This window comes from Stegostoma tigrinum, chromosome 5, assembly GCF_030684315.1.
Source record: "Stegostoma tigrinum isolate sSteTig4 chromosome 5, sSteTig4.hap1, whole genome shotgun sequence".
In the NCBI taxonomy this organism is placed as follows: Eukaryota; Metazoa; Chordata; class Chondrichthyes; order Orectolobiformes; family Stegostomatidae; genus Stegostoma; species Stegostoma tigrinum.
The window spans coordinates 35961912-35983342 of NC_081358.1; the positions used below are offsets into that span (position 1 = coordinate 35961912).

General features: G+C 40.0%; 1 protein-coding gene across 11 annotated transcripts in view; it reads left to right on the plus strand.

Moving 5' to 3' along the window:
- tox (thymocyte selection-associated high mobility group box) overlaps nt 1–21431 on the plus strand; it is a 255558-nt gene that overhangs the window by 184944 nt on the left and 49183 nt on the right. For 8 of the 11 annotated variants that reach the window (XM_059645902.1, XM_059645907.1, XM_059645901.1 and 5 more), the window contains one exon: nt 15857–15991. The exons of the other annotated variants lie outside the window; for them this stretch is intronic. In XM_059645902.1, coding sequence (XP_059501885.1) covers nt 15857–15991 — 135 coding nt within the window. The remainder of the gene's footprint in view (nt 1–15856; nt 15992–21431) is intronic. 11 annotated transcript variants of the gene reach the window in all.

The following is a 21431-nucleotide window of genomic DNA, read 5'->3' on the forward strand; positions in this document are numbered from 1 at the left end:
GTACATGGGAACATCACCAACTGCAAGTTCCCTTCCAAGCCACTGAGATGAGTCAATCTGGACTCGAAACATTAACTCTGTTTTTCTCTCTCCTCAGATGCTACCAGATTTGCTACATTTCTTTAGTATTTTCTGTGTTTATTTCAGATTTCCAGCATCTGCTGTATTTTCCTTTTATTTCTGGCCTGGAATGTTTAGTAAAGTCCTTTTACGGAAGTAACCTATTTTCAACTTATGAACTAGCTTCTGCCTTTCTCAGGAACAACTATTCTACAGCCAAGAATCCTGCAGAGATGTCCAAACTGAAATTAAACAAAAACCTTTTATTTTTACCCCAGGTTGTGGGAGTTCCCGTTAAACAAAAGAGAAGACAAAGATCCTGACTCTCTATACTGGAGCCAAAGCACCACTGTTTGTTTTGTTCATTTGTAAAATTCTCCCTATGTAAACAAAAACCCATTACTCTCATACCATGTTTTAAAAGAAATTATCATGGTTACAGGAACACTTACAAGTTAATCATTAAACCTCTTCAGAGTCACAGAATACTGATATGCCACGAGTTGAGGTTAAAAAATAAATGATATTGAAATATGTATAGATCACATCCCACACATCACATTAACATCATAGGGAGAAAAGAACACAACTGAGACAGGTCAGAAACCATGGGACCCCCTCAATATGAATGTATCCTTGGAGTCATAGACCCAAAACCAATATGGGCAGCACTGCTGGTCTGCTCAGACTGGGAGGGAAACCCCTCTGAGTGATTTATTTGGGCTGTGGCTCCCCATCCATAGAATGAATCTTCCAGTTCGGATACTAGCCTAATCCTGTCCCAGTTAAGCTGTGTGGGTCTGTCTATGCAAAACACGGAGGGAAGGGTAAGATTGCAAACAGCAAAATTCTAGCAACATCACTAAACCAGCTCTACTTTGAGCTTTTTGGAAGCCTACCTCCATGGGGCAAAAGTTCGCCAACTTCCAACCTACCTCAGGGAAATAGTCCTGGCAGTAGGGAGCAGGACCATGGCTCCTGCCCTCACCATCCCTGCCACAAATCTTTATAGATCTGGGAGGATACAGATCTGGAGAATATGGACCTGGAGGATATGGATCTGTGAAGGTGCCACCCTTGAAGCATGTCAGGTCCTTGATTTTCATTCAATTATGGAAACAGTTAGAGCTGCAGCAAATTTTAAGAAAATGCAGAGTTAGAGAAAGTGGAAATGAGGGAAGGAACAAAAGAGTGGAAAGCAGGAGCAATTAAATGACAAATGGAGAAATACAAGGCAAAGGAGTTGGTAATGGAAAATTAAGATAACTAAATGATTAAAATACTTCGGGAGATGGCTAATTCACCTCCAAAAGCCAGGAACGTGCCTGAGAAAATTCACACAGCAAATAACCAGGAGAAATAATTCCCTGACTTTAGATCTGATGGAATTTTTATGGGGTTCTCCTGTAGGTGTAGTAGGTTGGTTCTGTCTCGCACTTGCTGCTGATGGGATCTACTTGAATGGTAGCAGGCAGCAAACTTGGACAATACAGGGTGTGGGGAGGATTGGAAAGTGGGGCTATGATGGGAGGAGGAAAAATAACTGGAGAGGTGAAGGCCTGGTGAGCAAGGCTGGTGAGGTCAGGGTCTGATGGGGTCGTTGCCGCATCTGGGATGGGTGCTGTGGGCTTGGGGATTGAGGTGAGGCTGCAAAGTGGGAGGGGTAGGGACTGCATTGTCAAAGCAGAGAGCCTGCAAAGTTGGAAGGATAGGGACCATAGTGTTAGGATAGAGGGGATGCAAAGTGGGATGGATAGGGACAGTAGTGTCAGGGCAGAGAGTATGCAAAGTGGGAAAGATAGGGACTGCAGTGTCAGGGCAGAGAGTATGCAAATTGGGAGGGATAGGATCTGCAGTGTCAGGGTAGAGAGGCTGCAAACATGGATCAGCAAGCAACTGCAAAGGGAAGCTGCAAAAGGTTGGGAAGTGCTGTAGCTGTGGGTGAGGTGTAGATGGTGGGGAAAGGCACTGCAGTGGGGAGTGAGGGGCAGTGAGTTGTGAAAGTATCTGAAAAAGGAGAGAGGGGGCTGCAAAAAGGGAAGAATAGTTTTAAGCTATTCAATAAGGTAACAATATCTGTCAGCTCAGTAACGAATTCCTCACAACTGATTGTTAAATCTCTAGCTTAAGGTTCAGATCAGATCAGATTTCAGCTCAGATTTTATTTTTTGTCAGAGGTCGCCGAGTATAAGAGGGCAGGAGTACAGGGTTACCACTCTCCAGCACTATGCATGGATTCAGGAGCTACTCTGGGGGACACATGCAGTAAATACTATCACAGTGGGAAAATATGTCAATCGGATAATTTAATATTGAACAGTTTTATTCCACAAAGATTTCCTTTTATGTGTTCAAAGCATTGTACACACTGTGAATTAATCGAGGTACATTGGCTGTGTTAGAGACAAACCATTTAGCTGTGAGCCCACTGGTCTGGGGAACGTCTATTTGTGTAGGTTTTTGTCTGAAGTAATTGTCCATCAGTTATTCATTTTTAACACTATTTGCCATTATGTTCCTTCTATTTTCCAAGTTTAAGTATTGTGTTCTCTCAGAAATTAACATTGTCATAGAGCCACGGAACACAGAAATGGACCCTCAGTCCAACTCATACTCATCTACTCGACATCCCAATCTGACCTAGCCCCCTTTGCCAGCATTTGGCCCATTTCCCCTAAACCTTTTCTATTCAAGTACCCATCCAGATGCCTTTTAAATATTGTAATTGTACCAGCCTCCACCACCTCCTCTGGCAGCTCGTTCCACACACGCACCACCTTCAGTGTTAAAAAATTACTCCTCAGATCTTTTTTAAATCTTTCCCCTCTCACCTTAAGCTTATGTCCTCTAGTTATGGACTCCCCCAACCTAGGAAAAAGACCCTTCCTATTCACCCTATCCATGCCCTTCATGATTTATATATCTCTATAAGGTACCCCTCAGCCTCTGATGCTCCAGGGAGAAAAATCCTGGCCGATTCAACCTCTCCCAAGAGATCAAACCCTCCAGTCCCTGTAACATTCCTAAGAATCTTTTCTACACCCTGTCAAGTTTAACAACATCCTTCCTCTGGAAGGACAAGTAGAATTGAATGCAGTATTCCAAAAGTGGCCTCACCAATGCCCTGTACAGACGCAACATGACATCCCAACTCAATGCACTGACCGAGGAAGAAAAGCATACCAAATGCCCTTGTGAGTTTACTTTTTTTCATTCATTCATGGGACTTGGGTGTTGCTGGCTGGGTCAATATTTTTTTTCCCAGAGGGCAGTTAAGAGTCAACTACATTGCAGTGTGTCTGGAGCCACATGTAGACCAGACCAGAGAAGGATGGCAGTTTCCTTCCCTAAAGGACATTAGTGAAGTAGATGGGCTTTTCCAATAATCAACAATGGATTCATGGCGATCATTAGACTCTCAATTCCAGATATTTTTTATTGAATTCAAATCCAACCATCTGCCATGGCAGGAATCAAACTTGGGTCCCCAGACGTTAGCTGAGTTTCTGGATTAACAGTTCAGCAAGTATATTACAAGGCAACTGCATCCCCTAAATTTAAAGGAGTGATGATGATTACTGAAGTTTCTGATCAATTCTTCTAATTCAACTTCTGTGTGTGAATCCAAATCCCTGTATGTCAACATAAATTACAGACGGTATTATTAGTGTGTAATTGTATTATCTAATGAGGGAGGGAGCGAGAATGAAGGAGAAGCCCCTGAAAACTAAATATAGCTGCCTATAAATCAAAAAGTTGACCTGGAAAAATCCTTGGGGAATAATAATTTACAAAAAGCAAGGTCGAGATATGGTGCAAGTAATAATTACCACAGAAGCTGTCAGAAGGAAAATGGAAGTGATGAAATATGATGTAAAATTGTTGAATTCACTTTTGAGTCTGAAACTTATAAAATGCCTCATCAGAAGGCGAGATGTTGTTCCTTGAGCTTTCATGAGCTTCATTTGAACAGTTTCAGAGAACAAGGATAAAGAGATCAGAATCTCTTTCTCTCTCTTCAGGTACTGTCTGATCTGCAGACAATTTCAAACATTTTCTGTCTGTTTCAGGGTTCCAGCATCCACAGGTCTTTTATTTTAGGCTTCTGTTATTTTGATTCTCCTCGGGTAATCAATGGTTTTGGCAAAGAATCGGAGATAATGGATGGCTGTCTCATAACAATACAGCAGTGTTAATGATAATTCAGTAAAGTCATAAAGATGCTACTTACCGAAAACAATTCAGTAATACATTTTAAATTTTCGCTTGCTAGCATATGGCTAAAACTTGCCACTATATTGCAAAGTTTTTTATTACATAAACATTTGAGCTATCCAATCTTTTGAATTAAACAAAGAAATAAAATCAGATTTTTATGTAAGAGAAATAAATTATCAGGTAATTAAACAACTTTGAATTTATCTATATACAATATGTAGTGTCTAATCAATGAGGAACCAGTTGGGCCTTGCAAATTATTTCAATATGTTAACTCTTCCATTTAAAAAATCTGCAAAGTGGAATATAGTAAACATTCATCTGTATTTTTATTCCTTAAAACCATGAGCCCCCTCCCAGCCTCCTCACCCTTCTGCCGCAGCATTGATGGGTTTGGTTTGAAAGAGTTCTTGAGAATTCCAAAGGCTTTATCAATATTTGACCTCTGATAGTTGTACCTTTCTTCAATTGCCCACATTCTGCTGAATTTCATCTACATTTAATGTTCTGCACACCCATTAATATTCTATTTGCTCAGGCCTATAATTGAGGAGAGGGTCTGACTCCTGACAACTATTCAACCAGTTCATCATCATTTCGAGCTGATTTATCCCAGGGCATAAAAATAAGTCCTCTTGAATACCCTTTGCTCAGAATCTGGTTTATGCCTGTTACATATAATGTCTATTGCACAGCAAACTCAGATGAGAGGTGAACTAAAATCATATAATTTTCTGTTAATACAGAAATGTTGTAAGAAATCACAAATAAGTTTTATTCTCCATCCCAACTGCAAACAATTTAAGGTTGATAAAAGTAGATTAGTAAATGATTCATGATTTACACTTATAGCTATTTAATACCTGTTTTCAAACAGAACTAACTGACTGTAATTGGGTTTTTAATATGCATGGTATGTTTCTTTTACGTGAGCTTTAGTGAATATTAAATGCAATACAACATATTGATCAGATCAGCTACATCAGAGAAATATAATTATGGTCACATGGAAAATTTCAATCTATTGTGGTAATAGTTTAACTGCCTGTTGCCACGGGACATTCTGGCAACCTGAAAATTAACAGAAATAAGAGAATAATTTTCTATTCTTTTGAAGCTTCCCTGTTAGACAAACATCCCAATATAGTATGCTAAATGAAAAACAGTATTATTAAAATTAAATTCTGAATAATTTGATACAATAATTTGACAAACGTATTTTACATCAGTGATGCAAATCGAGGGCTCAATACTCCAGCTAATGCCCACTCTTAATATTACAGAGTGGAGCATACATTAAGCAGCAGGAGGGACCCTCAAATAACACTAAAGGAGTCATCCACTACTTTAATAAAAACCAAAGAACTGTGGATGCTGGAAATTTGAAACAAAAACAGAAATTGCTGGGGAAACTCAGCAGGGCTGGCAGCATCTGTGCTGAGGAAGCAGAGTTAACGTTTCAGGTCCAGTGACACTTCCTCAGAACCGTTCTGAAGAAGAGTCACCGGACCCAAACCATTACGTTTGTCTTTGCTCAATAGATGGTGCCAGACCTGCAGAGTTTCTCCAACTACTTGCTAGTTCGTTGCTGATTGAATTTTTTTTGGCTTTTGATGCAAAGATCCAAATGTCTTTGTAGTTCTTCTTAAGTTTGCAAGGTCCATGTGCAGTTCCTTAGCAGGTGTTGATGGACAGTTTTTTGACTTTAAGAATTCTGCGTGAGCATTCTCATTCAAATATCCAATGTAAACAGAATAGTACATAGTTTCGATAATACTCAATAGAAACCAGTGGATCTCAGAACTGGCTGCAGAAGTAGGAATGCTGCTTGGAATACAGTGTGAGGGGGAGAAAGAACAGAACCCTGGGAGCAGGACTTTCTTCCAGAAAAGAAAAGAGTAGGAAAAGAAGGGCTTCAGTAAGAGGCTGTGTCCATCTAGGCCGTTCAGGGAGCAATTCTACCATCTGAAGCTCAGCAAGGAGTCTTCGGAATGACTGTTTCACTTAGAAATGTAGCTCGTTGTCGACATTTCAAACAATGGGAGCAAGTTAGCCATGCATGCGCTTATTGTGTTCTATTCAGAAGCGTTCCAATTTAGTTGCCAATACGTAATTCTGTCAGTGGCAAAGATGTTCCCTGCTTTAATGCAGCAGTTACATGAAATTATTGCAGACTCCAAAATTAGATTATTTAATTTTTGACCGTTATGCCATTAAATGACAATTGCTGCTTGAGAATAGTGGAAGATGCATTATCATAGAAATATGTGACTGTTCAGTTTTCTGTCATTCTCACTAATTAATTTGTGCTTCACAAAATCACCCCACAGGAAAATTGCACACAGCTGCCGTATTGATTGACAGTTTTTAAAATTTGGAAAAAAATAACTTTGTAAACTCATTGAATCCGAAAATGGAAAATTTACAACCTCCCCCTCCTAACCACCTTTTCGACTGTCCTCATTAAAAATAATGACAAGAGTCTATTAAATATAGATGTTCAGGTCAACTTTTCCTGACAGTAATCCATTTACAGGAAATGTTTGCTCAATAGATCAAATGAACCAATATTTTGCAATGATATTTGCATTTTTTCACATTGATACCATTTTACATTATTTTACACAGATTTTGAATTTCCTTCAGGAAGAGTGTTGCATTTTTCACAGGATAAATCTGAGCTCACAAAAGAAATTGTGAGGTAAACAGTTATAATTTAAGGCACACTTGGGTCAAAGAAGAAATTGCTTTTGATGTCAATGTATTTGATGGAATGAAGCTACTGAGTTCAAACTGATATTCCAGATGGAGGTACGGTATTTGTGTGACGCTTTGAGTTGTTTTAATCAGAAATTAATAATGTGAGTTTTAATACCATTAGGAATTAGACTATCTTTTTCTAAATCCATTTCAACTCCGCCCCAGTTGATCCCCTTCATTGGGAGTCATGGTGGTTAAGTAAAGGAGGGGGATCCCATGATATTTTTTATATCCATTATATCCCTTTTCCGAAGAAGGGTCTAGGCCCAAAACGTCAGCTTTCCTGCTCCTCTGATGCTGCATGGCCTGCTATGTTCATCCAGCTCTACATTTTGCTATCTCCCATTATGTTGCTGTCCCTCCAGCCCAACATTTTAGATGTCTTATTTGAGGCAGGGGAAGATTGTCTGCTCCATAACAGATGAAAGTCTGAGATAGGATTCATTGTCTTACCTTGGCGATGTCATCCAGAAGTCATTCTAATTATGTATCCAGCGATGTCTCACATGGTTTCTGCTCTGCCAGTATTTGCAGTCAATGCACTTCAATCCCAGGAGCATTGATTGCTACCCGGAATTTAAACCAACCTTCTATTTTCTAGTGACAGCAACTCCTATGTTGTTCTTCCATTGAATTGTGTTGGAATATTTTTCTATGTTAATTGTGCTATATAAATGCAAATTCTTATTATTAAACCACTTTGCAACCTCTCAACTAGTCCCGATAATCTGGGTTCTTATAAATCAAGTGTTCTTTCCTGTAACTATTTTAAATACATTTATTTTTAATTACTTTTGTCAGTATTTTAATTAGTGTGTCCCTAACATGTCTTCTGATCCTGACATATCCCTGGAGTGGCCTTCTGTTCAAAGCAATTTATTACTTTGTAATCTTAAGATGATGGCATTAGCTGCAGGTCAGAAAAATGAATTAATATTGTGTTTCTATGTGGATAAAAAATTAGCTTAATAGCTGTATAAGGTGTGCTAAATATAGATGGTATCCTGCTGTAGGAAAGTACAAAAACTCCTATTAAAGACATGGGTTCAAAACCAATAACTTCTCATTGAATGTTACTGTTTGATTAAATAGTAAGGAATTAGACTGATCTCTTTGCTGTCCAATAAAATTAGTTATGGAAAGCCAGCTTCCTGTTTTCCATCTCTTCTGATTATTTCTGGTCATCAGTTGTGTCTTTGGATATTAATTGATATACTGAACTAAGTCTGTTTAAGTGATTCCTGCCTTATTTTTGGTATTTATTAATATTTCAGATCCCTTAAAGTTACATTTATTTGAAAGCTGCAAAAGTTAAACCTGGCTGGGTGTTTTTAATAATGAGTTGTTGTTGAGTTACGAGCAGCTGTGCAAAGTGGTGAACCAAACCTTTAATTTCTCACAGTTGGCAGAACTTCCATCCTTCCAATGGTAACAATCTATATTCACACCTTGAACGTAATACAATGTTGCAAAGTGAGTCATAGGCATATTATAAAGGGAAGTTAAACACCTATTTCCATAAGGTGATGCTAGGAAAACTTACCAAAATTTTGGTTAATAGAGAGAAGTTTTAATGATTACCTTGAATGAGGAAGGAGAGACACCAAATCAGAGCTTTAGGGAGGGAATTCTTGAACTTAGGGCCTCGGAGCTGAAAGCATAACCACAAATGGTGTGTAACCTATTCAGTTTGGGGATTCTGTAGAGGCCAATATTAGATGTGTGCAGATATTTCAGGTGGTGAAGAGACTGGAGGAGATTACAGAGATCGGGAGGGTGAGGCCATGAAAGAGTTGGAAAACTGCATGAGAATTTCAAAATCAATTAGTTATTTGACCAGGAACCAACGTAGGCCAGTGAGTAGAGGGGTGAAGGGTGAAACACGTTCCAAATAAGGACAAGAGCAACAGAGTTGTGGATCAAGTAAGGTTTACTGACGATAGAATGTTGCCTGGTGCTGTTAGGGAGCAGTGCCGTTAACATATGATTTTGGAATTGTGATTCAGGATTGAATTTAATCCTGTAAAACAACTGTTTTAAATGTCGGTAAGTATGTTATAGACCTTATTTATGCGTCACCCCATTTAGCGGTAAATATTGGTCAGTATATACTCATCGAGATATGAAAGCTGGGTGAGAGGGTGAGCTGTGAGGACGAAGCAGAGATGCTTCAGTGCGATTTGTACATGTTGAGTGAATGGGCACATGCATGGTAGATGAAGTGTAAGTCAGATAAATATGAATTTATCCACTTTGGTAACAAAAACAAAAGGGCTGTTTATTAACTAAAAGATAACAGACTGGAAAGAGACAGATATGAGACCTGGGTGTCCTCATACAACTGTCACTGAAAATAAATGTGGAGGTGCAGCAGGTGGTGAAGAAGGCACATGCTGTGTTGGCCTTCATAGTTAGGGGATTTGAGTAGAGGAGCAGGGATGTCTTGCTGCAATTGTACAGGTCCTTAGTGAGACCACACCTGGAGCATTGTGTGCAGTTTTGATCTCCTCAGCTGAGGAAGAACGTTCTGGCTCTGAAGGGAGTGTAACAAAAATTTACCAGACTTATTCTGGGGATGGCAGGACTGATTTGTGATGAGAGACTGGTTAGTTTAGGACTATATTCATTGCAGTTTAGAACAATAAGGGAGGATCTCATAGAAAACAATAAAATTCTGGCGGGACTACATAGGGTGAACAAAAGAAGGATGATCCCAATGGCCAAGGAGTCCAGACCAGGGGTAACAGTTTAAGGATAAGGGGTAAGCCATTTATAGAACATCAAACAATACAGCACAGTACTGGCCTTTCGGCCCACGATGTTGTGCCGAACTATTACCCTACACCCAGGGTTTATCTAACTTCCAACCCTACCTAATACTATCATCCATATGCCTATCTAATAGCCGCTTAAATGCCCCAAATGAGGCCGACTGCACTATCCTCTCCGGCAATGCATTCCATGCCCCGAACACTCTCCGAGTAAAGAAGCTACCTCTGACGTCTCCCCGATATCTACCTCCTTTCACTTTAAAACTATGTCCCCTCATAAAAGCTACCTCCACCCTAGGAAAAGGTCTCTGGCTGTCTACTCTATCTATACCTCTGATCATTTTGTACACCTTAGAAAAGAATCAAATGTCAGCATAGCCTTGGTGAGCCAAAGGGCCTGTTCCTGTGCTGTACTTTGTCCTCTTTGTTCACAGTGCTCCAGTGTGTCAAGACGACTGGTACAACGTAAGACGGTTGTGGTTGTAGAGGATGTTTACTGATCATTGCATGGTTTTCAGCTCCTGCACATTTGTAGCAAGACCTGGACAATATCCACATTCGGGCTATCCAGTAGCATTTGTGCCACACGCAAGTGCTAGGAAATGACCATCTACAACAAGACAGAATCTTTCATTGACATTCAATGGCATTACACAGCTGAATCCCTCATTATCAACATGCTGGATGGTATCATTGACCTGATCTGGACTAACCACATTGATAGTATGGCTACAAGAGCAGGTCAGAAGTTAGAAATCCTACGGTGAGTAACTCACCCCCTGATTCCGCAAAGTCTATCCACTATCAACAAGCCACAAATCAGAAGTGTGATGGAAAACTCACCTGGATGAGGGCAGCCCCAATAACACACAAGAAACTTGACACTATTCAGGACAGGGCAGCTCATTTGGTTGATGCCACATCCACAAACATTCATTCCCTCCACTACCCATATTCATTAGCAGCAGTGCACACTATCTACAACATAGAACATTACCGTGCAGTACAGGCCCTTCGGTTCTCGATGTTGCGCCGAGCTGTGAAACCAATCTAAAGCCCATCTAACGGACACTATTCCATCATTATCCATATGTTTATGCAACGAGCATTTAAATACCCTTAAAGTTGGCAAGCCTACTACTGTTGCAGGCAGGGCATTCCACACCCTTACTACTCTCTGAGTAAAGAAACTACCTCTGACATCTGTCCTATATCTATCACCCCTCAATTTAAAGCTATGCCCCCTCGTGCTCGCTGTCACCATCCTAGGAAAAAGGCTCTCCCTATCCACCCTATCTAACCCTCTGATTATTTTATATGTTTCAATTAAGTCACCTCTTAACCTTCTTCTCCCTAATGAAAACAGCGTCAAGTCCCTCAGCCTTTCCTCTTAAGACCTTCCCTCCATACCCGGCAACATCCTAGTAAATCTCCTCGGCACCCTTTCCAATGTTTCCACATCCTTCCTATAATGCGGCGACCAGACCTGTATGCAAGGATTGAGATGAGAAGAACTGTCTTCACCCAGAGAGTGGGGAATCTGTGGAATTCTCTGCCACAAAAAGTCATCAAGGACAAGCATTGAATGTCTTCAAGAAGGAGTTAGATATAGTTCTTGAGGGGAAAACAGGATCAAGATACTTAGTTGGGTGATCAGCCATGATCATGCTGAAGGGTGGAGCAGGCTCAAAGGGCTGAATGGCCTGCTCCACCTCCTGATTTCTATATTTCTGTGTTGCTAAAAGTATGTGAGTAAAAAGGGAAATTTATTTTCAGTCACGTTCTACCAGGATCATCACAATCAAGTATTTTCATTTTCATATTTCACCCTCAGAGTTTATTGACTTTCGCCTCTCTTAACATTTTCGTCAATGAAGTAGCAACCTGAAAGGATCTAAAGACATTGTACTAGGAACTAATGTGTTTATGCAGAAAAAAAATAATTATTGTAAGTAGATAACCATCCAGAAAAATTTAAGGATGCACTTTGCTGTTTAATTATGTTAGGCACTGCATTCCAATAAACTGCAGATAATCATGAGCAATTCCATATTTATTCTGTACTGCAGGTATGTTATCTTTTTGCCCTTGCTATATAAGTTTTCAATTCTGTAATACCACAACACTATTATTCCTTCCAATTAAATTTCCAATTGTGCATTATGGGGATGCAATGTTAAATTCTGCTAAAAAGCAATACAATATCTCTGTATTGTTTGCTTGGGGTTCCCCACATTTTTGTAATCAGAATGGTGGTTTTCCACCTCCCATTGGTGAAATAGAGAATTGCTTCCATTCTGCGCCACGCCTGCGCGTTTCCTGCAAAGTTGATGCTTTCTCACTTTTCACGACTGCAGACACAATGCACATCCCTTTCCCCTATACTTGTTGCTGCAGACCTAAGGAATCTTCCTGCCAAATTTTGTGGTTTATATTATATGTCTCCTGATCTCATCACTGTTTCAAAATTCTTCTCTCTTCTTCTGTTGAACTCTGTCTTCTTGGAAGCAGTTCTGGTTGCCACACTATCAGGAGAACATGGATGTTTTGGACAGAAGGCTTACCAGGATGTTGCCTGATCTGGAGGGTTTTAGTTATGCAGAAAGATTGGATAAACTTGGATTATTTTCCCTGAAAAGATGGAGGCTGAAGAGCATCTGATAAAGGCCTACAAAATTGAGAGACACAGATAGGGTGGATAGTCAGAGGCTTTTTCACAGGCTGGAAAGGTCAACTGTGAGAGGACATAGGTTCAAAGTGAGAGGGGGAAAGCTTGTAGAAAACGTGCAGGGAAAATGTTTCACACAGAGGTTAGTGGGTGCCTGGAATGCCTTGAATCGAGCCTGAGCTCACAGATGCTCCTTCTCTCAGCACTCGACAACAGCCAAGTGCGACAGGATTGTTTACTTCCTTACTGGCCCACACTACTTCTCCTTTGCACCTTACAAGCTCAGTAGTATAGTTTTTTAACCTGGAGTAATGTTATTGCCCGGCAATTGCTTTCTCGTGATCTGCTGACGATTTGTACAAGCGCACGTAACTGCTGACTGACTACGTGTTCCTAAAGTGGTAAACTCACTTGTCTTTTAAAAATGTTTCTGTCATATCAGTATGATTTTCTTTTCTGCCGTTATTACCTCGAGGTATTTAAGCAACATTGAAAATGATGCTGTGCATGCTGCAGCAATCACTACTCCCAGCTCATGGCTGGTGTAAAGTTCTGCAACCAATACTCATTTCTGTTCCATCACTGCAGGCCTGCTTTGTTAACAGTGGTAGCTGATAAACCACTAATTCACCTTAACAAGAAGAGGTACTTGCCTTAACAAAAAGATGTAGCTTATTTCATGAGCATAACAGGTACAGGTTATGTCAGTGAATGAAACATAATTACTGAGACTATCAGCAGCCAGGGGTGACATGTCTGACCCAAGACAATATGATATCGTCCAATTCAGTAGTTACTGACATTGACCCTTTCAGAACCACTACATTCTGCAGCAGCAACCTGTTTTATTATAATCACATTCGAGTGATATGTGTTGTATGGACTGGGCTTTAACCTGATGTACCGACACATTTCAAATATTTAACAAAGATTTGATAACAAGTTTATATTAATATATGCAATGATGCCATTCAAAAATCTCCTTAAAAGGACTATACTACTTAAGACATTCTCGCCTTTAGAGCAGGAATCAATATCAGAAATGTATGATTCATATTATATACTGCTGGGCTCCCCTATAAGGCTTTGAGGTCTGTCTCTGTATTTGTTAACATTGTGGGAAGCGGTAAATCACTAATGCAGGAACATTAACTGCATACTCCAATCACCTTCTGCTTGAAAAATATGCACGTATATAGTGGTGGGACACATGGGCCAAATGGGCTCCTTCTGCCCTATAATAATTCCATAGTTTTGTGAATCTATGGATAGTTTTAAACAGTTAAGTAATAATCGACTCCAATCCAAAATATAGAAACTGTCCATTTACAGGTCAGCCATGTGTCCACAGCAGTAAGACCTTGTGCCTTGTAACTTTCTGGGTTCACTATGATTCCCTGGAATGTTACAGTTTTAAAAAATTTTGTTGTAAGAGCATGTAATTATTATCTTGTCCTAATGTCAGCTTTCACATTTGGAATGGGGAGAAATATTGTGCAAACAGTATCAGTTGCCTAAATACAGCAATCAAGTTATTAAATGCAATTAGTTTAATTTATTAAATTTTAAATGCAATACTAGCTTCCTGTAAAATATTGTCGAGCAGAAACATGAACCAGATTATCTATGGCCAGCAAGGTAGCAAACCAGAAAATCATGTTGTGTCTTCTTAATTTAAAAAAATCATTGAATTTTAGAGTAAAGTATATGAATATAGATCTGTAATGTTTACAGCTTACAGTGTGACCATACATAACAGCTTATTCACCTTTGTGTGATGTCAAAGTTCCATGATTTTTAGTTTTCTCTTAAGGACAATTGCAGCTCATTACTGCACTGATATACCTTAATTCTATCCGCAAATACACAATTTGTTACTGTAATGACATATATGTTGATTTTTCACTCTATCAGCCTTGTGACCTTGACAGTTGAATGCCAGTTTATTGACAGTTGTGTATTCTGAAGTTGAACTTGAAAAGAACTGGTTCGAATATGTTCAGTGTTCAAATCCTGTCTGAACATTGTAGATGCATTGTCAGGCATTTCTCCTGTACCATTCAGTCACAATAGACATGTTTAAGAGTTCCCTTCACTGGTCCACATTTCCTCTCTCAGATAAAGCCTGTTTTTTTTAAAGGAAATGTAGTTTTTTTTGTTTTAAGCAAGCACATCGGTTTTATCAATCTTTAAACAATAGAACCCTGTCTTTGTTGCTGATCTATCATGTATCTGCTCAAACCACATGTTAGGGATTTAACGACCTATTATTTTAACTGCTTTCTGAGAAGACTGTTGTCATTATATATTCCAGCAGTTAAGCTGGTTATATTTTTGTCTCTCAAAAGATGGCAACATTCATTTAATGGCGTACAGTTTTTCAATTTCACAGTTGAATGCCCTCTTGATAAAGACTGAAATCATATAGTGAAAAAAAATCAATGCAGTCATTTCATTGGATTTTGGAGAACTGAAAATTCAAAAAGACAACTTTAGGTTTCCCTTCTCACAGGTAAATTGCATAAAATTAACAGGAGCTCACAATTTTTGATCCATTTTAAATTCAAGTAGACAGTGTTAAACTTTTTAAACAACATGTGTAGTTGTTGATACAGAAACAGAAATTGCTGGAGAATTTCAGCACATCTGGCAGCATTTGCGAGACAAAACAGAGTTAATGTTGCTGGTCCAATGACCCTTCTTCAGAGCTGTTTTTTAGAAGGGTCACTGGACTCAAAACATTAACTCTGCTTTCTTTCCACAGATGCAGTCAGATCTGCTGAATTTCTCCAGCAATTTCTGCTTTTGTTTCATATTTCCAGTATCCACAGTTCTCCATTATTTGTTATGTGTTGTGCTGGTAACTGCCTACTTTCCATCTTGGAACAGAAGCTGTGCCATCCCTAAAGAATGGGTGAGTTAGAACATTCACTGACCCCCAGTGATCATTAGCTTCCATCTTCTCCCTGACCAAGGATCTTCCCAACAGCTTTAATCTTCTGCTGACTATAATCTCTCCCATGACCTGTAGCTTCTCCACTCTCACTTTTCCCCACTAGTGGTCTAGTTCCACTCATTTCCCTGCCCGACAGTCAGGCAGCTGTCAATCAAGGTAGACTATTGGGCACGAAACTGTGTTGAAAACAATCTTTAAACCGCATTTCAGCAGGATGTCCAGGTTTGATCTCCAGGAATCCTCCTTCCTCATCTCTTTGTAACTATCACTGCCAGCATCTCCATCTGAAGTGTGCAATGCGGTGGATAAACTATATAAAGCCACTTTAGCAGCACACTTCCAAGTATTTTATGTTGCTACGTGCTAATGGATTACTGAACAGCCTTAGATTTGTTCTTTTATTCTGCCCCTTTTCTTGTGTAGGCAAAGCAACGTAAACATAATGGCCCCAATTTTGACGGTCTCTGTTCGTCGGGAACGGGGTGCCGGCTCCCAATCCATCCATCTGCATTTTCACTGGGGCCTTCGCAAAGGCAGCCAGGTGCCCGCCTGTCTCAGGTAGGAGTCTCCTTGTTACATACTAATTGTCATCCCCGGGATGTACTCAGGACCCAGATGGAATTTGGAAGTGCCAGTCGGAGAAATGTACATTTTACATGGCTCCACACCTTGTTTGTTTTTAAAACAAATACGTGTTAGAATGTGGCACTGTGTTGGCAAAAAAAACAAAGAACCGTATAGCACAGCAACAGGCCCTTCGGCCCTCCAAGCCTGTACTGACACATTGTGCCCTTCTGTACTGAAACTGTCTTCACTTACAGCATCTGTATCCCTCTATTCCCTTCCTACTAGTGTATTCAACCAGGTGTTTCTTGAATGTTGTTACTGTGTCTACTTCCACTACCTCCTCTGGCAGAGTGTTCCAGACACTCACCACCCTTTGTGTGAAAAACTTGCCTCGCACATCTCTTTTAAACTTACCCCCTTCCCCCTTGAACCTGTGTTCCCTAGTAACAGATCCCTCCCCTCTAGGTAAAAGCCTCATACTTTATTCATGCCATTCACAATCTAATAAACCTCTATCAGGGCAACCCTCAACCTCCTGCGTCCCAATGAAAACAAACACGTTTATTCTCCATTCCTAACTCCTACACATAATAGCTTGATGCAACTGAGAGGCTCGCTCATGTAAATCACAGAACACTCAACATCAAATTTGTGATTGTGAAACTGGGATGACAAAAGGGCCAGAGTAAGATTTCCTCAGGACGTTGAAAACTCGGTGGGTTTTCATGATATTCCACTGCTTCTTGTTTCCACTTAAATAGTTTCAAGCACCTAACCTGACTGGCCAAGTCAATTTTCCCCATCACACCATTCTTTTTCTATATTGGTCATCATATTGCCTCATGGATCTCTCCGGCTGAAGAATCTTGGGGAAAGAAATGAACTTGTTTTAAATATGCATGTATACATTCTTAATTTTTTCCAACTTAGATATTAAAGCATTTATATTATATGAACATTACATTATATTAAGCATATTAAATCGTTCAATAAGGGACAATTGCAGCTATTAATACAACAGTAATCTATTTCCTTCAGTCTGCTAAATCACTGTTATTGTGTGCTGCATTTAACAGCCACTGTTGTTGAGCTCCTCTGATGACTATGTTAATATAAGCATTGGCTCATGCAGTACCAACTTGTGCAGGCCACAGTGCTTCCCCAGTTGGTAGGAGATATGTGTAAAACCCCCAGAGCAATTCTTGTGACAGCCATTCGTACCTGTTTGAACAACATGTTTAGCTGTGGGCACACAGTTATCCCTAATTACTCATTGTCAACAAGTTAGGTCCCATGTTGAGCTGAGTGACAGATCAGTGCAGATGACCCTGGGAGATGTAGAAGTACTGTCAAACAGACTTGGCAGCTCCACCTGGGTACACCAGTAAGTGGGTTGGTCACCCATGTATAGACACAAGGGGAAACTGTAGACTGGCTTTTAATTGCTGGCTATCAGTTTTTCAGATGAGAAATGGCTATACGGCATTGGAAAAACTCCTCTCTACTCCTGTTGATAAAGCTTAGCATCAGGTGGTGGGGAGAAGGCAAAAGGGGAGAGTGAGCCAACGTTTCCACTCCTAATTCATGCACCCTTGGGCGACTGTGTGGCGTTTGCACATTGTCCCTGTCTCATTCTCCCGGGCACTCCAATTTCTTCCCACTTTCTACAGATGTGCAGTTTATGATGGATTGGCCATGCTCAATTGCTGATAGTGCCCAGGGATGTGTAGGTTACATGGATTGGCCATGGGACATGCAGGGTGACTGGAACAGGGTGGGGAAGTCAGTCTCGGTGGGATGCTCTTTGGAGAGTTGGTGTGGAACTTGATGGTCTGAATAGCCTGTTTTCACACTGTAAGGAATCTGTGGAATTCTATGGAATTGTTATCCACTTGTTACTACCTTGTTAAGTGCAGAAGTGGATGGCAGGTGAGATCAGTATTGAGCTTGATGTGGTTCTGTATGACAAATAGCCTTATGGCACTCATCGTCCAGGATTACACATAACAGCATTGTCAAGACACCAAAGAGTATCCATGGACTCATACCACAGTGATTGTAGGAGAAGAGAGATAATAAAATAAAGATCCCTTAGTGTTTGATGAATCAAACACAAAACATAGTTTTAGTTGAATTAAGATTAGGGCATTGAAGACATATCTCCAAGGCTTATTTCTAAAAGCTTTTGTAGCGTGTAAGATAACTGCAAACTCTTGTTATACTTCAAAACTGTCACCCCTTTTAAAGTTTACAGTAACAATATTATCTGTAGTTCATGTAGAAAGCAGCTTGGCGAACCACCAAATAGTCAGTGAACTGAAGAGTCATTGCCAGTCCTATGTAGTTAACAGCAGTAAATACAGCCTTATACCACAGTTGCATTAAACTCCAGCAATGTAGTTCAGTAGCCCTGGGGATCACACTCACCACTGCTCTGTGTCAAGCAGTGACAGCAAGGAGTAAATGGGAAGGTTGCAGAGATACTTGATTTCCTTTGCTGAAAGTTGGCATATTTCCAGATCGGCTTGCTCGCACCACTCAGGTAGCAGCTGGTAAGCAACACTAACAAACCAAGCCTCAGGGCTACCAACATTGGTTTCACAGCCTGTCAACTGCTGTGCAATTTGCAGTCATAAAGAACAGCTAGCCAAAACAGAGGCAGCAATGTAATACTTACAAGTTAGTGCCAACACACTAGTGTTTTGATGTAGAATATACTGAAATGACAGCAATAATGATAGGTCTTTGTACAAAAGTGAAGAGTTCCTCAAATTGAAGTGAAAATGGTTGTTGTCAAGAATTAGATCTTTGATCACAACGATACTTACAAGATCTTGTCAGTTAAAATAATTCCCTGTAATCACCAGAAACACTCCTCAGTTCAAAGCAAATGGCAATGCTAAACTTACCACTTTTCTAGTTTTGGTTTTAGCTTCTATATTTGAACGTTTGAAAACTGAGATGACAATTCCACTTTTGTGGCAAATAAGTATTCTTTCTATGACAGTTTTATTCAATGAATTAATATTTTGGAAAAAATATTGCTGAGTACTTTAGCTTAGCACAAGGACACGTTGTAAACATTTGGAGCATGTGTCTGCTAATTGCTCACACTTAAGTGAGAATCAGAGCATTTGGTCAATGTTGTACCTGTTGCAAAATATTCCTGGAGGCCGTGCAGAGTTAGTGAAACATCTGCTAGTGTTATGCAATATTAAACAATTATTTAAATTGCTGTACTTAGAACTTTGACAGCAAACCTGACTCTAAAAGCTTGATTTGCATAACTTTCACCAGATGCTGCGCAGATCTGAGAGTATTTTAGTACGCTAGACCTATTGAATAAGCCGTAGCCTAGTCCATACCATTTATCCCAGATTTTGCTGACAATGAAGTAGCAATTCAATCATGTTAATACTCGACCAGTTTGAACTTAGAAATTACATATAAACGAATTTTAAAATTGTTTTTCTCACCAAAATACCTGACACAATTTATTTATTTCATTTTAAGTTTTTCAGTTGTTATTTTAACCTGAAACCTATTTGAGTAATTTTAGGATATATGAATAATACCTCTTGCAGTGCATGAATTATTTTTAATTGACATTTTTATTAGTTTGAAATTTATTTGTTCCACAGTGGGAACATCTGTATGTAATTTTAAAAAATATCATTTACAAAAAGGACTTAGCAGAACTCCAACTGATTTCATGATCCTGTAGCATAATGTTGTGAGCACTGCAGTAATTAGAACAGCATGGAATGTTTGAGAGTAAATATTAATGCAATAGAATACAATTACATCTAACATTCTGGCAATTAACTCAAGCTACTAACTTCAAGAAACACCTCTAATACCATCATTATCTGCAAAAAAAATTACAGATTCTGAAAATGTGAAACAAACACAAAACTAATACGAACAAACAGCTGGTCAGGCAGTTGTTATAAAGAGAACAGAGACGTTGAAATTTTAAGCATGGACCCTTCAACAGAAATTTCTATTTAGGAATTATTGCTTTCGCTTGTGCAGCAGCTAGTTCAAGGGCCAAACAGTTCTACAGGTGGAATCTTACTGAGGAGGTACATATCTTTGCAGCCACCTGGAAGGCCTGGTTAAATGTAATAGTAATCAGGCTTTGATAAGGTCACTGATGGGCCTTTAACTGGAAGGAAGATTCCAGGAGCAGAATTTCCACTGGCGAGAGCAGCCAGCCAATCAGAGGCCAGCAGCTTTCACAACTGGGCAGCATGACGGAGGAGGCTATGGTTGCTGCTGGAAGCGCCCACATGAGCACAAGAGGACCAGGGGAAGCGAATTGTGTGTGCCTGTGTTAGCGGCGGTGGGCTTCTGAGATTAGGGGCAACAGGGAGAAAGGGGAACAGAATCTACAGCAACAGGCAGGTATGGACTCTCAGCAGACAGCTAGGCCCCATCCATCAATTAGAGGACAGCCCCAGACAACTGACCGTTGTATAAACTGCATGGCACCAGGGCCACTCCCAAATTTTGCAATCTCAGCAGCAGAGAGCTGAGCTTCTTAAATGGTCCTGTGCTGGCTACTTTGAGTGGGTCAGAAGAGGTAACCGTGGACTGTTCTTGCCCCCAGTGTAATTCTAGCTGGGGCATCAGGGTTTGTGCAGACACTGTTTCAGCTCATTCCCGACTTCTAGCTTCTAGAAGCAGAGGATTCCAGCTTACACATGGAAATAGAAACAGAAGGAACAACATTTTTAATTGAAAATATAAAATCAAGTACAATTTATATCCAGCTCTTAATAAGTTCTGCTGTGTCGTTTAAGAAGCTGTGATGTGGAGTGCTGGTGTTGGACTGGGGTGGATAAGGTCAGAAATCACATAACACCAGGTTATAGTCCAACAGGTTTATTTGAAATCACAAGCTTTTGGACTCTTACTCCTTCTCCATGTGTTAGTGAGAAAAGTAGTATCAGACACAGAGTAAAGTATAAGTAAAAGATCGAAGGATCACATCACTCCTGAGGATGTACTAAACAAACCTAATATGCTATTAAATCTTTGATAACTAAGTGTGGAGCTGGATGAACACAGCAGGCCAAGCAGCATCTGAGGAGCACAAAAGCTGACATTTCGGGCCTAGACCCTTCATCAGAAAAGATGCTGCTTGGCCTGCTGTGTTCATCCAGCTCCACACTTTGTTATCTCGGATTCTCCAGCATCTGCAGTTCCCATTATCTCTGCTATTAAATCTTTAAACAGTTAGAAGGTTTTAATTGATTAATCTGCATGTGTAAATCGCCAAATTCATTTTAAGTCACAGTCCTGAGACAACTAAAGGTTTTATCAATGTTAAGAAGTGGTGACATTTTAGGTCAGACAATGCATGTTAGCTGGGAGGCCTTTTTAGGATCTGTTTGTGTTGTGGGTTGGAGTCAGACTGGTTTTATTT